The following is a 17242-nucleotide window of genomic DNA, read 5'->3' on the forward strand; positions in this document are numbered from 1 at the left end:
ATAATTGCGGAATGTGCTAAAGTAAAGAGAAACAAATAGTGTACCAAAGGTGTACAAAATTGTAAACCATGGTTTCCATGGTAAAATGGTCAATAATTGTCTAAAAAAACACTACTTTATTGAGCATCGTCTTATATATAACTTACCATAAACTACTTAGTAAGAAATAGGTCAAGAATTGTATCTTCTTTATTTAAAACACAAATTTTAAACACAACCAAGCACTAAATTCCGGTAAAACACAAAATTAGTAGCGGCGTCGCAGAAATAAACACACGAAACAGTTTCACCACCTACATTCGAACTTTTTTACGACTAGAAAAACCGGCGAAAACTCAATTTAAAATACATTAACCAATATATAGTTAACGGCGATCGAGATATATAATATAGTGCATACTAGAACTAATTTTAGACCGAGAAAATGTTGACTGAATCGTTGCAGAGGTTGAATCTCTATAAGATCGGGCACAGGCGCACAGTATAATCGGTTTTATGTAATTACATTGTCATTCGACGGAGATGTAAACAATATATATTTAAGGCTATCTTATTTACATAATGGTGGCAGTTTATTCGCTAATAAATCTTTTATATCATAATTACAGTACAGGACTGTCTGTTAGATAGGTTGATTACGCAGACATTTTTGCTAAGATAAGGTTTATTTTTAGTACTCGGATCTGTATGTCTACATTGTATATCCAAGATAAGATTTTTACCCATTTTACAACATTGAAAAAACGATGAAAACCTTGATTTATTCATTTCTGTCTGTCCGTCTGTCCGTCCGTCTGTCCTCGAATAGAACTGGTTCGTTATTAGAGCAGATAAAATGACAAATGAGGTGTCGAATGAGAGCTTATAACCGAAAGATGGTGTTAAAGGTGAGAAATTAGACCTAGGGACTTTCGGTTCCAGACTTGCAACCGGAAGTACTGTTTTTTAAAGTCACCAATAGTACAAGCGATATATTACTCGACGTGCCTTAGCAAGACCAGAACAAATACATATACAGGGTGTTTGGTAAAGAATGGGCCATAGCTTAAGCTTAAATTCCTGAGCTTAAAATAAGTCGATTTAAGCTAACTTACCTTAGTACAAAAGTTGATGATAATCGAAATGTCAAAGTTAAACTTTTATTTTATTTATTTTTGAATATTTCCTGACAGCCATGGGACAACAACATGAAATTTGGTAATGGTAAGTGGTGCTGGTATTGTACAATCTACTAAATTATGTTAAACAAACGTTTCTGGCTACTACCAGAGGCGTACGACGAGGGATCGTGAATGGTTGACCCTTCCCAAATTCTACGCCACTGGCGGAATTGCTATTTTAGTGCAAATTTACTTTCTATGTAAAAACATACTCTTCATTCGTAACGATAAAGCCATTAGTTTTCGAGATATTTGAAGCTAAAAATGAAAGAGTAATACATTAATGAAAAATAAGTGTGCCTTTTCATTTTTAACTTCAAATATCTCGAAAACTAATGACTTTATCGTTACGAATTAAGAGTATATTATTTGCATAGAAAGTGTTGGAGAATCTAAAAATTATGCTAAAATAGCAGTTTCATCAGTGGTGTAGAATTTGGGAAGGGTCAACCATTCACTTTCCCCTGTCGTACGCCTCTGGTAGTAGCCAGAAACGATTATTTAACATAATTTAGTAGGGTGTACAGTGCCTACACTTTCTGCCAAGTATCACACGGATATGTCAAATTATTTTAAAGTATTCTTTTTTTTTAATAATTTATTCTTTATTTAAAACTTTAAGAACTATGTGTGCCCAGTACTATAAAACTACATATTTGACATATCCTTATGGTACTTGGCAGAAAGTGTAGGTACTGTACACCCTACTAAATTATGTTAAATAATCGTTTGTGGTTAATACCAAAGGCGTACGATAGGGGAAAGTGAATGGTTGACCCTTCCCAAATTTTACGTCACTGATGAAACGGCTATTTTAGCATAATTTTTAGATTCTCCAGTACTTTCTATGCAAATAATATACTCTTCATTCGTAACGATAAAGTCATTAGTTTTCGAGCCATTTGAAGTTAAAAATGAAAAGGCGCACTTATTTTGATTAATGTATTATGCTCCTTCGTTTTTAGCTTCAAATATCTCGAAAACTAATGGCTTTATCGTTACGAACGAAGAGTATGTTTTTTACATAGAAAGTATTGGAGAATCAAAAAATTGCACTAAAATAGCAATTCCACCAGTGACGTAGAATTTGGGAAGGGTCAACCATTCACGTTCCCCCGTCGTACGCCTCTGGTAGTAGCCAGAAACTTTTGTTTAACATAATTTAGTAGATCGTACAATACCAGCACCACTTACCAAATTTCGTGTTGTTGTCACATGCCTGTCAGGAACTATTCAAAAGTAAATAAAATTAAAGTTTAACTTTGACACCCTGTATTTAGGTTAATATCAATTTTTGTACTAAGGTAAGTTAGCTTAAATCGGCCTATTTTAACTTCAGGAATCTAAAGTTAAGCTATGGCCCATTCTTTACCAAACACCCTGTATACTTCCGGCTTTTATATCACCTCCGGTTAAAAAATTATGGGCGGAAATTCGGTAAAAATGACTCAAAATTAGTGACATCATTTGTCAGTACAAATATACGCAAAGTTACATGAAGAGTCCATATATCGATTTCCAGTTCTACTTCTGGTCATGTTGGGTGAAACCTAGGACTTAACCAAGTCCAATTGCTTGTTATGTACGCTATTAAACCTCAGTTGATTGTAATGAGAAATACATTTTACATTTGCTTTAAAATTTTGATTTCCTGTCAAAAAATCGTTTTCAAAAAATTCTGAAGTTAAAAATTATGCATGCAAAAAAAATCAAAGCAAACTGTCTAAATTGTGAATTATTAAAGTGGTCTACAGCCTACATGGGCCTCGATTTTTGACCCCTCGCTTCGTTATCGAACGTATTCGCTTCGTATCTGTTTAGTGTACAGATAGCGAATGACCGAGACCGATAACGAAGCGAAGGGCCAAAAATCGAGGTACTGTGCCGCGATTTTAGACCCTTAGCTTCGTTATCGAACGTATTCGCTATGTCTACTAAACAGATACGAAGCGAATACGTTCGATAACGAAGCGAATACGTTCGATAACGAAGCGAAGGGTCAAAAATCGAGGCACTGGACTCTCTGGTATCGATTTCTAACTCTGTCAGCCAGCAGTGATAGTGATGTTGGATGGACCGAGTAGCTTAACAATACTGTTGCCGGTCCCATCTCCCAAGCCCGGATAAAGGAGGAGGGAGTCTTCAGCAAGATTAGCACCCTACTGATGAACTATAAATATTTTTCTCATAGAGACAAGGTGATGACGATTTTAACTCAGAAAACTAGAACACTAGTAACTAGTAAACCAATAAGATGTGCTTACACTAGAAGTCATTGACAATGAACAAATAATGAAAATAAATTACCTAGGGATTATACAGTCCAGCTATGTAGACGGTGAAAAAGAAGTAAGGATCAAATACAACGATTAGCAATGGTATAACCGACACATTAACTGTGAGATGTAATCAAGAATCTATAAGGCCAGTACGCGGACGCATCAGAAACAAGACCCGACACAGCCAAAACACAGAGAATGCTGGAAAAAGCAGAATAAAGAATTCTCAGAAGAATCACTGGAAACACGCTGAGAGACCTAGTAAGGAGCGACAAGATCATAACGATAACGACTACAAACGAGCAGGGCCGCCGAGAGGGACGAGTGGGCCCCGGTAAGAAGTGAAGAGCGGGCCCCCGGCAAAAAGTGAAGAGCGAAAAAAATTGTTTAATTTTTATGGAAATAAAATTATCAATAATAAATAATAAGAAACATTTCAAATATAACTTTTATTAAATTGTAATTATATTTTTATAATAGTCAAAATATTTACATTACCGGTGCTTTTCGATTGGCAAAGATGTCTATAATTTTCGAAAAATCGTATGTTTTTACCAAATCATTCTCAATGCACAAAGTTGCTAGGCTAGTTACCCGATCCTGTTTCATTGTAGATCTCATAGCATTGCTTATGCGAGAAAGAAAACTAAAGGTGGACGGTTATAGGTCTGGATCCCGCAAAAGAAAAAAAAGTTGATTAATAGCAAGCTGAAAATTTGTTCATAGCTTAACAGTGTCTAGTCGGACTGTCGGACAAACTTTGATATATGGGAACACTTGAACAGGGGAAGTTTTAATGGTGGAAAAGGTTAAAAATTTGGAACGTCAGACTACGAAAACGTCAGATGTATTTTGTCGGACAGAACTTCGAATTAATTTGTTGCCCTTTCATTAAGAGAAAACAGTAGCGATCAACAGGTAGCAAAAACGCGTTCTAGGATTGCAGCTGTAATTTTGAATATTTTTTCGAGATATTTGGCACACGTATTCGTAATATAATAAAGAATGGCGGTACAAAGCCCAATTTGAAAAATATATTAATATGTGGAAATTACTCTGTAATTATTTCCCATATTAAAAAACGAGCGTGTACCGCCATTAAGAAGAATAAAAAAATACACCTTCTTCAAATAAACTTTTTTATCCGATGCCTAGATTTTGTGTCATTTTGGAGCTACTAAAATACTAAAGTTTTTTTAATATTGTATTTGATTACAGAGTAATTTCTACATATTATATTTTTCAAATTGGGCTCTGTACCGCCATTCTTTATTATATGACGAATACATGTGCCACATACCTCGAAAAAATATTCAAAATTACAGCCGCAATCTTGGAACGCGTTTTCGGTACCTGTTGATCGCTACTGTTTCCTCTTAAACTCTCATGCAAAAATCAGTCTGGTGTTTATTACCAACTGGGCATTTTAACGAGTGGAACACGAATAACATGTCAAATGACAGGAATCATGTTGGTTAGTAATAGCGGTCTGATTTTTGCATGAGAATTTAATGAAAGGGTAACAAATCAATCGGAAGTTCTGTCGGACAAAATACATCTGACGTTCCAAATTTTTAACCTGTTCCACAATTAAAACTTACCCTGTTCCAGTGTTCCAGTATATCAAAATTTGTCTGACTAGACACCCTTAAGCTATTAACAAATTTTCAGCTTGCTATTAATCAACTTTTTTTTGGTACGCGGGATCCAGACCTATTATGCCATCGCGTCAAATGGCGTGATATACAGTCAAATTTTGATCGTGAGTGTCGAATCATGATTGTTTTTTTGGCGTGATGCCAAAATCCGGTTTTCCATTCGCTTCATCCATCGCGTCATGCCGTTGCTTGACGCCATCTGGCCATCATGCCGTCTGGTCGTGAGTGGCGATACACCGCGTCATGCCATCGCGCCACCCTCCCGTCAATATCCAAAATCCAAACCCACGTCCATTTTTCATTTTTCGTTCATTCTAAGCTGAGTTCTTCTTCGGAACCTGACATTGTGCGTCTTCACCGAACCACGTCAAATAAGAAATGATAACCAATTTGGAGTGGTCATGAATGGGAGAATGGGCTATGATTTTGGCGTCAATCCATTTTACTGAAGCCAGGCGTGGCTCCAAATGAATTGACCGTAAATGCCCAACTTAGGATCTTTTCCTTTTTGCGACTATAACGACGTTAGGAAGTAATGATTCCAATAGTTACCTACCAATCTGGGCGTGGTTCAAACATCAAATTGGGGAAGCAATGGATCAGCTAACAAAAAATACATTTCAAAATAGTTAATAAGCTTTTTTTTCTTAAATAGACTTGAGGGCATCGAATAAATTCTATATTAAGGGGCACATTGAAACGAAAAATATTAACTACGGGGCAAAAAAGTTTGATAAACACTGATATAAAGGTTTTCAATCAGTACCTACACAACAAAAACTACTTACATTATTGTTATATCTCTGGTTATCACAAAAAAATCACAATATTAATATATATTAATATTAAGACACAAATCGCAATAAGTACATTAATATCTTTTAACGAAAGTAATTCGGGTGAACTAATTAATTATGTATTCCGTTCTATTTCTGTTGCTAATCCATCCATCTATGATCTATGTACGTTGTGTTGTACTAAATTTCGGTGAATTCCCTGATCACTGTTGTTGATTTAATTATAGCAGTACGAAACTGTAGTATAAATTAGATAGCTTCTTGTTAATACAAAAAATATTCCACGTTCCTTTAAGGTTTTCGTCAATAGATGGCACACTAGTGTATATTTTAAATTGTATATATGTTACCGTAAAAACCCGATTTCAGTTAAAACCCGAATTTACTAGGAAAAACTAGTTTTAACTATGCGCCTTAGACAATTCTAGTTTTAACTAGTCAAAACAAAATTGGCTGCTAAATTCAGTTAAAACTAAAAATCTCAAACACATTTCATTTAGAATAGCTTATACTAGTTCAAACTAGTTTTTACTGGAATTACTAGTGAATACCAGGTAAAATAGTTGCGAGAAGAGACAAAAAATACGATTGGGCTTGTTCGGGATAGGGTTAGTGACGAAGGCGGCTGGTTGGTAACAAACTATAGTTCATTTTTAAATAGGAGGAGTAAATTTAACAGACAGATTCACACCCAATAATGTCACTAGAAAAATAACCAGATCCATCTTCTTTTTTGGTTGATCATATCGGCCTTCGACGGTAATCCATAAATATTATATTATACTAATACGACACTAAAGAGTTCTAAAAAGAACTGATTTTTATTAGGTAAAAGTGGACTAGCAATCTAAAAATTAAAGAATTAACGCAGAAAACGCAAAAAATCGGCGATATAACTTAATTAACCTATTAATTTTAAAGGTCATTAGTGTCAAAATTTTATAAATGTCAAAATTTCATAATTTAGTGTAGTAAGCTTGCTCGCGTCTGGACCAATTACAAGCAAGCATTACAGCGCGGTAAATTTGAATTACTACTCCTATTTAAAAAATGAGCCATAGTGTGTGCAACTGTGGACTTTTCCGCATCGTTTTTATTGGTTATATTATATCAGGTTGAAAGCAGAGATATAAGAACGTGGAAATAACGTTTTGGAAAACATTTTACAGAAGGAACAGAGCGAGAAGAAAGAAAGTCACTACAATGTTGCGACCAAAAGCATGTATAATAAATTAATGGCCGAAGTACAAGATGCGGAATAACTGTCTGCCAAGAAACCTCCAAAACGATTTAGAATTGATGAAGTTGGCGAAATAACAAAGTTGGCTTCTAGAACTGAACCCATCAAATATTATGTACCTGCTGAAGATATCTTTGACATAATTGAAGCAGCCTACGTTGGTATGGGTCATGGAGGTTGAGATAGATTGAAGACTGAAACCGCCAGAAAATACGCAAATATGACAATTGATATGTTCAATAATTTTATATCAATGTATAAAACCTGCTAACGGAAGAAGAGTAAAGCGAAGAATGGTCTTGTGTCGAAACCTATATTGCATTCAGAAATGAATAGTCGCTGTTAGGTAGATTTGATCGATATGCAACCACAAGAGGTTCCAATAATGGCCGTGAGTTTGTTGATGCAGTTATAAATGAGGTAATGTCATACTGACCTGAGGCAAAACTAGTTCATGAAAAACCAAGGCACAGCAAGAGTCAAGGTTCAGTCGAGCGAGCTTGGATGCAAAACAATAGCACAACAACGTGGTCAAAAGGACTGGCATTTTTTACGTTTATGATCTTGTCCAGTATTTTACGTTTTAGAAAAATTATTTGCAAACAACCGCCGTAGCAAATTATTTACTGATTTTTTTTTAATCTGGAAATTACTTAAAAGTTTAGTAAAAACTAGTTTTGACTGAATTATGTTTAGTTAATTATTAACTGAAAATATTTAATAGTTCTAGTTTTCACTAGTTAAAACTAGAATTGTCTAAAGCCCATAGTTAAAACTAGTTTTTCCTAGTAAATTCGGGTTTTAACTGAAATCGGGTTTTTACGGTAACATATATACATATTTTAATTTATTTAAAACATCATTTTACTTTCATTAATCCGTCCACATTTTCTATGATTTCATCACACATGTACTGCAGGCAATGAGGCAATCCAAGTAAGCTCTGAATTTCGAATTTGAAAATTCTTAATTCTTGCGCCCGAGACGCGAGTGTATGTATGTTAACGAGTACAGCGACATCTTCCGACCATTCATCCTAATATGGTTAAAAAATCGCGCGAATCTTTTTAGGCAAAACTTACAAAAAAAATCAAAAATGTGTTCACTCACCAAGTTTCAGTACTCAGCGAGCTTTACATAATGATAAGGTGTAAAAAACCTAATACCATAGCAGAAGGATTAATATTATTATAGGGGTATCTAGAGAGGAAACTAGTTACAATGTTACAAAGGTGTCTTAACAAAACTATTAGTCCATAGATATCATTCTTTTTAAAACAATGTCTATATTCTATGATATAACAAATTAATATAATCTTCTATTTCATCTTGATGGGTAAAAGGCTCTGGACGAAAGCAACATTCATGGCATAGGCGTAACCAGGGGGTGGTTTTGGGGGTTATAACCCCCCCTTTAAGATCTTCTTTGAGCTCTATACGCTTAACGTCAATCATCAAAATGTGTTGTTGACAAATCAAGCCATTTTAAAGCTGTAACCCCCCTTTGGATCATCCTGGTTACGCCTTTGATTCATGGTTCAGAGATAGAAGAAACTGGTGCGACATACCAGACGTCGGCGTCGGTACGAAAATAAGAAGAGCGGAAGCAGTATCTCTTTACATTCGTGCGGCACCCAAAGAAGATTCTAGATGGGTAGTAACCTTTCGACAATAGTAAAGATGCACACTTCATTTGTTACTTAGAATTTCTGTATGATAATATGGTGACGTTCGATAGGGTCTTCATTTTTTGAGATTCAATGATCTTTTTATTGTGATTTTATAATGGTTCTTGTCTTCTTATACTGGTTCTTTGATAGTTTCCAGTTTTACACCACCTAAAGCTTGATCTTTTCTATTAAGATTTTTAAAGTGTAATCACATGTGCTCAATCCTTTCGGCCTGTTTTTCTAGCTGGTTTTCATAACATTTTCTTAGTTAGCTATCTTTAACTATATACATAAACTCATGTGTAAATCGTATGCTGATAGGTGATTGATTAATTAGTTTATGTTCAGACACCAAATTATTATTTCATTGATCTTTAAATCACACATAATCTTCTCTTTCCATTTCTTAAGATGCTGTAGACCTTTATACTTCTGCGTAGGCGTTTACCATTCATCTTCCTGTCAGCAGAAATATTTTGTAGTCGGGAAATTTCACAGTTAATTTAAATTAAGAATAGAAAATTTAATCCCGACAACTATAAAGTATGAAATACCGTGTCAAAAATGCCGGAAATATGTTATGCACGTTTTCTCTTAATAACGAAAAAATATTAGTAAATAATGTAATCATCGGATATACAGAGTGATTTGTGAAGAATTGGCCATAGTTTAACCTCAGATTCCTGAGCTTAAAATAGGTCGATTTAAGCTAACTTACATAGTCGATAGTATGAAAGTTGTTAATAACTTAAATACAGGGTGACAAAGTTCAACTTTTATTTTATTTATTCTTGAATATTTCCTGGCAGGCATGAGATAACAACACGAAATTTGGTAGGCGGGGTCCTACCCGGGGTAACCCGCCTACCAAATTTCGTGTTGTGATCTCATACCTGCCAGGAAATATTCAAGAATAAATAAAACAAAACTTTAATTTGGACACCCTATATTTCGGTTATTACCAACTTTCCTACTAAGGTAAGTTAACATAAATCGACCTATTTTAGGTTCAGGAATCTAAGGTTAAGCTATGGCCCATTCTTTACCAAACACCCTGTATGAGAACGAGAACCATTTAAAAACAGTATATAAAAGTAAATATTTTATATAAATATGTACTGTTCGATAAAAAGATAAACGTGAATAAAAAATGATAATCTTGTTTTTAAACCGAGAATGAAACTCATAGTATTTAATCTTTTGAGATGAGATGATATGTCTACTGCAACTGAAAATAAGATAATTTATATCTAAATCCCTATATTTTTGAACTTCATGGCTTCCTCTAATGCTATTGATTAATTTATCATTTATTAAGATAGTATTTACTAAGGGCCGGTTGTTCGAACGCTAATCAAAAATGATCATTATCAAAAATTTAATTACTGCCACAACTGTCAATGTCAACTTTGATTGGCTTGCTGAAAACATAATTTTATTATTGATTACAATTATGAAATTAGTTAATCAATTATGTTAATAATTGTTATGTTAATTGATTAACTAATCTCAATTATAATCATCTCACTTAATTATAATCAATTATGTTTTCAGCAACCCAACCAAAGTTGACATTGACAGTTGTGACAGTAATTAAATATTTGATAGTGATCATTGTTGATTATCGTTCGAACAACCGGCCCTAAATATATTAGGTAGAATTCTGTCATGTCGAACCAAATTTTGTATGTGGATTACTTTATTACATCAAATTAGTTAAGTTTACGTGGGTGAAGAGTAATAACCGCTTTTTCATATGGCAGAAGACCATGAAGCTTTCCCAATGTGACAACTACCGCCGCGCCGAATAATTCTGCTATAGTAGAAAAAGAAGAAGCCTACGCAAATGCCGGAGCTCAATCCGGGTTAATAACGTTTTATGGATGGGTTATTGTGGCGAGAACCGGACATCACCTCATAAAACGGAAGAAATTAGAAAGTTAATCAATATGCAAAATGTAAAAGAAGCTTGGAATACTACCACAACTAAGTATTTTACAGGAATCTACAGAAAAGGTTTTGGAATAAGACGAGAACAAAGGCAAAAAATCCTAGATGACTGAATAGAAACTGATATCCTAGGATCCTGAGAATATCCAACAAAAATATAGAACAATGATAAACGAAAAGCTCAATTTTCGAGTACTTTAAATTTTCCCCACGAAAAGCTAAATATTATGTATTATTCGTAAGTTGTAACCCTAACTTAGGCAATCAAAAGATTATACTTAACTTAGGCAATAAAAAGATTAACAAGACAGATAAAATATAGAGACTAAAATATCACAGAACCTCTAAAAACCATACGAACAAGCTGAATATTTGTGAAAATGTCAATTGTCAGATCCCAAAAAAGATGCAAAAAATTTGCCTTTTCTATTCCCGGGCTTCCCCCTAAAACTCTGTACGCCATAGATAAAAATGTTTCCAACAAAGAAATATAAATAGCTGAGATCATTTTGAACAAACATTTTTATTAACACTTTTTTTGAAGAATGAACCTTTCTATCAGAAACAACGATTGAAGTGACGGGCGATTTTGAATCTCAGTTACATAATATGTGAAATCGATTTTTTTAAAATAAAATTTGTATCAACTCGACGGTACAAATCTGATATTTTTTAATCATCGTGTCTTATTGACAAAAATCAAAATCGATATTAAAGGTGTTTAATTAGAGTGCAGCTTACGTACAATTTACAATTATATACCGGGTGTCCACTTATATTTTTTCCCATTTTAACTACCTATAACTTCTAAACGGCTCAAGATAGAAACATGAGGTTTTCGCTGAAATGTTTTATTTTAGTAAAAGTTTTGTATGAATCGATTGAGTTTTTTATATCGCTTTCAATTACGAAAATAAAAATAGCGGATTTTTGAAAAAAACTTTGTTGACTTTTTTTAATGGAACACCCAGTATATTTTTTTGTAAATTGAAAGAACGATCATTCACCTATCCAGCGATATAAAGTTTTTCAAAATCGGTTGTCAAATCACTGAGTAATTAATTTTTAAAATGAGAGGTGCAACGTGGATATCACATACCTAAATAACATAGCTAAGCAAATTGATATTATGTTATGTGTTTCCACATTGCATCTCTCATTTTAAAAATTAATTGCTCAGTTATTTGACAACCGATTTAAAAAAAAATTATATCGCTGGATAGGTAAATGACCATTATTTCAAGTTAAAAGAAATATACTGGGTGTTTGCTAAAATGGCTATTTACCTAAAAACTTAAAAAAACTGTCATTTACCTATCTAACGATATAAAAATTTTCAAAATCGGTTGTCAAATGACTGAGCAATTATTTTTTAAAATGAGAGATGCAATGTGGAAATCACATAACATAATATCAATTTGCTAAGTTAGAGAGTTGCACCTCTTATTTTAAAAATTAATTTCTCAGTGATTTGACAACCGATTTTGAAAAACTTTATATCGCTGGAAAGGTGAATGACCTTTCTTTCAATTTACAAAAAAATATACTGGGTGTTCCATTAAAAAAAAGTCAACTACTTTTTTTCAAAAATCCGCCATTTTTATTTTCGTATTTGAAAGCGATATAAAAAATTCAATCCATTCAGACAAAACTTTTACTAAAATAAAACATTTCAGCGAAAACCGCATATTTCTATCTTGAGCCGTTTAGAAGTTATAGGCAGTTAAAATGGGGAAAATATCAGTGGACACCCGGTACTTACAATTTTTTGCATTTTGATGCAAATGAAGTAAGTTTCTATACAGCTGTTAGATAAATACACTTTGCACGATTTTTGCCATTTTTTACAATTCTCAGGAGATCAATAAAATTTATTATTTGCATTTACCGGCCACTATGGAATTTCCATTGTTAGAGCCCTAGTCTTAAAAACTTCAACATGCAATTTCGATTTTGAGTTTTGACAATAAATATGAGGCATTTGAAATATGCTTAAAAAACATTATTAAACTTTTAAAACTGCTCCATTTCTATTGCATGAGTACGTTTTTCGAAACTACACAAACGAAGCTACAAATTCCACCCAACAAAGACTTCTTCGTGAAAGCATTTCCCGTGACGCTAGATAATTTGCCATACGAAAATTTAAACTCAGAGTTTCTTAGGCATTGTTTGATTCACGATTAGTTTACCGTGAATATGTTGCTATAAAATATTACTTTAGCAAATTAAAATAATATCCGACGACAGTTTTCGATAGAACTCTTTATTGATTGCTACAGGTCTTTAGAGATAAAAGTTTTGTTCGCTACCACTTACTAAAATTATAAAAAGCTCTCGACCAGAAATCCCGTGTAGTGGGGAAAGCAAAAATGTCTTTATCTCTTGTACAAAATTTCACTTTGGAAAAAACCTAATTAACAAATCGTCATCACTGTCCTTCTAAGAAGCAGCAACATAGCTTGCCTCGGACAAACTTTCCAAATACCTAACTTTATAAAGAGGATTATGAATACAATTGACAAATATTACCCAGAACTATGGGTAAGAATGAATGTATGTATTTTAATCTATTAAGAGATTTCTGAAAAATAATTTACCCAACCTTTAGGAATGTTCTAATATGCATCTACATGTAAAATAAAATCGAAACAAAAATTAACTAAACCATAAGGAGACGGAACAGGCATATTTTAAATAAATACCTCATATTTGTAGCCAAAACTAAAAATGGAAATCGAAACAAAATCGCCGGTCGCTTCAAGCGTTGTTTCTAATAAAACGTTGTTCATTCTACATAAAAAGTTCTAATAAGCATTTTTTTTTCAAAATTGCCTCTCCTTCATTTCTTGTTTGAAACATTTTTTTCTGCTGATTCCTGGTAAATCGATGTTTCCCTACCCCCTAGAAGGGGGAAGTCCTGGAGAGGAGTGGCAAACTTTTTGTATCTTTTTGGGGTCCCAAAATTGACTTTCTCAGCAAAATTCGTAAAAAGACACGAGTTTTTAAAAAATCTATAGCCGTTTTTACAAATACTTACATATCTTTTTGTTCATGACGTCCAAATCTACTTTTCCCGATGATCCGTTTTCCAATCCAGTATCATCCATATCATTGGTAAGTATCTGAATGAGTTCCGTCTTCTTGTGAATTTCATGGCAAAGTTGGGTAATTTTCTCGTGAGCCGCTTTCAAGTCCGTTTCTAACGAAGCTACCGTATTTTCTAGCTTGTTGTTGTTTACCAGAAGTTCCTTACCGATCCTCGCTGTCAGTTCTAGATCCTTTTCTTTCTGTTAAACATATCGTTTGCCATTAGGTACATAGAAAAAAATGGGAACATTAGATCTAAAACAACAGTAATTGGCGCAAAAAACAATCCGTAAGGTCCGGCGCAAATTGAACCTAATCTAAACACAACCTGCGCCGGCGGGACGGGTGACCCGTGCATTAATTTTTTTAGTGCACCGCATATTGAACACAAGCCAACCCAACCCACGGTTCTTAGACATTACTACGGTTGCCTAAATCGACTAACCAATGAACATTAAGGGTGAGATTACGTCACGAGAGTTTACTGTCATTTGAATCGTAATATGATTTTTTTTTCGAATCCTGAGAAAACCAAGTATTTTAGAAAAATTTAAACGCAGGATGCAAGATTACATTATTACCGAGGGCGGAAAGCCCCTTAGAATAAAGAAGCAGATTCTATTGAATGAAATATTTGAAATTAAATATCACACTTCTCTTTTATTTTCAGCCCTGTAACTTATTAAAATAAACATTATAGAAGTTTTCAGGGACTTTCAGCCCTCGGTAATAATGTAGTCTTTCATTCTGAGTTTAAATTTTTCAAAAATATTTATTAGTTTTCTCAGGATTCGAAAAAAATGAATACAATTAAAACACATTGAGAATTTTGACATGCGTCAAAGTTTTGCATTAAATCAATGTAAGCTGCCCTAATAATTATTTTACATCAAAAGACATTAGAAACTATTTGAAAATGATTGAAATCTGTATTATAAATAACTGTTAAAATTGGTCTACGTAATTAAACATATTCCAAAATTTTGTAAAAATGTAATACATTTTAGTTTTCAGCCCAAACTTAGGCCACACACAATGCAGTAATGTTCACATTTTTGAACTGTCAATATTTTTATTTTATCATCTATTGTTTAAAAACAATACAGTTGATAAGATACCCTCAGTTGCGGAGAAAGGATTAATAATAAAGATTTTTTTATTCAGTCAATGGTGTGAGCACTGTCAGCATAGTAACGTGTGGCCTTACTTGTACACGCATACCTATTGTGGCAAATGTATCATATTTTTCAAAATTTTGGAATGCATTTAAATCGTAGAACAATTTTAACTTTTGATTTTAATACAGATTTTAATTCTCTACAAGTATTCTCTCATGACTTTTGATGTAGAATAATTAGGGAAGCAGGAATTCAACAATTCAGAATTTTTCATTGAGTTTCCTATGGCCCTTTTTACGATTCACCACCCGGTATAAGATAAAATGTGTACTATTTGTCTTATTATTTCATAATATATACACAATAACACACATTCAATGATCGAAAATAATTTAAAAATATGGGAATGTAAACTCTTGTGACGTAAAGTCAAAAATATAAGTCTCCCCACCACCGCCGGACAAGACAACCGTAATAAAGTCTAATAACCGTGAACCCAACCGTTGTCCATCGACGTGGCGAATAGAGACGGGCAAAATCAGTGCGGACATGTAACGGTTACTTTTGATACCGGTTCTAAGTGTTACTGAGTACAAATACTGATTACAAAATACTGACGTATCTGATCCTTGTACTGAATTGAGTAGGCAACTTAAAATCGGTATTTCCGTACTTGTAACTAGTAACGTTTTAAAAATATCTTACACGTCCCTAGTTCGTAGCGGTATGACTTTCGAAAACATCGAATTTGATCATAAGCGGGTGCATAAAAAGATATCTTACACTGAGTATTTTATTTCTGCACATAATACCTACATATTTAAAATAATCTCTCCGCTACTGCTCGGTCATAACTTATATTCCTCAATTTACTGCTCGGATCACAATCATTTACAATTACTGCAGGATCGCAATCATTTACAATTACTGCAGGTCATAATTCATAATCCCTCCGCTACTGATCGGTCATAAAAATAACACTATCTGCATATTTCGTTTTTCATTCGTAATAAACAAAAATGTAATATGCCGACAAGTTGAATTTGAGGGTAATACGATATTTTTATCGATCACGGTTTTAAGTAACATGAATCATTTTTCACCTTATTTTTCTAATAATGTGATTTTGTAAAGGCATAACTTTGATTATTAATTTCGTATCGCCGCTTATTTAGTCTACCAAAAGTTATTAGAATTTAATGACAAAGTCAAAGCAGTTTTCACTCTGAGTTTTTACTATGCTAATACTTTTATTTATCATAATAAATTGTACTTAGGTACCATCCGTATTAATTTCAGATACTTCCATCTCGCAAATAAAAGCACGTAAAAATAAACATCTGGCGGTGAGTCACGCGTCCCACGGCCCAAGAAAACTGTACGCCGATGACAAACGTTTCCAAGCTAGACCTGCGAACGAAAGCACTGATAGTAGGATGCGCAGAACTGTCTACGCAGTTAGTCGGTTCAGGTTGTGTCTCGCTTAGGTTCAATTTACGCCGGGCCTAACTCTCTAAAGCTGGCATCCCGTGGAACGTGGCATGGCACGCCAAGAGAAATAGAAAATATGTAATAAAAAAAGATAAAAACTAAAGATGGGAATCAACGCAACGTTAAATACCGTTATTTCCCTCAAAATTTGTTAATTACGATCCTTGGGCTAGGATCGTAATTAAGCGTATCGTAGAGCTATATTTATGGCCGACGCGGAGTGGCGTGACTTCTCACATCGTTCGTCGGTAAATAAACACGGTTCAAAGAAAGTCAGAAGTTGAAACAGACTAGGTAAGTACCCCTCCATTCCTTCCGACTCGACAAGGGGCTGGCACACTCAGTGCCGTGTTTACTATGGATTGGCCTAACGACGTTGTGTTGGAATTTTTATCATTGTATGAATTCACCAACTTACTAAAATTTCTACCGCCAATACTGGTCGTGTACCCACGATACTAGAGAGGACAACAAGCTCTATCGGAATGGTCCGACCGAATTTATCAAAATGTAAATATTTTCTTTCCTTTTCACTATTATCTATTTTCTATTCCTCTTTGCCAACGTGAACTGGCGAAGAGTGCCGCGCCACGTTCCATGGGATCTCATCTTAAGAAGCAAGATCGTAAAAATGTTCAGATTAAGGTGATCTATAAAAATTATGACAGAATGAGTGTCCGCTCAGAAATTCACAAGACTTTTGTGTTTTGTACATAAAAAATGATTCGGGTAGATATTTAATATCAAACAAGTTCATCGAAAAAAAAAAATAATAAAAAATATACACAA

General features: G+C 34.0%; 1 protein-coding gene across 6 annotated transcripts in view; it reads right to left on the bottom strand.

The window, feature by feature from the left end:
* The window catches only part of LOC114338747 (trafficking kinesin-binding protein milt), a 318823-nt gene that overhangs the window by 38239 nt on the left and 263342 nt on the right, over positions 1-17242 (bottom strand). For all 6 annotated transcript variants that reach the window (XM_050647317.1, XM_050647318.1, XM_050647316.1 and 3 more), the window contains one exon: positions 13795-14044. In XM_050647317.1, the coding sequence (XP_050503274.1) occupies positions 13795-14044 (250 nt within the window). The remainder of the gene's footprint in view (positions 1-13794; positions 14045-17242) is intronic.

This window comes from Diabrotica virgifera, chromosome 3 (genome assembly GCF_917563875.1).
Source record: "Diabrotica virgifera virgifera chromosome 3, PGI_DIABVI_V3a".
Classification (NCBI taxonomy): Eukaryota; Metazoa; Arthropoda; class Insecta; order Coleoptera; family Chrysomelidae; genus Diabrotica; species Diabrotica virgifera.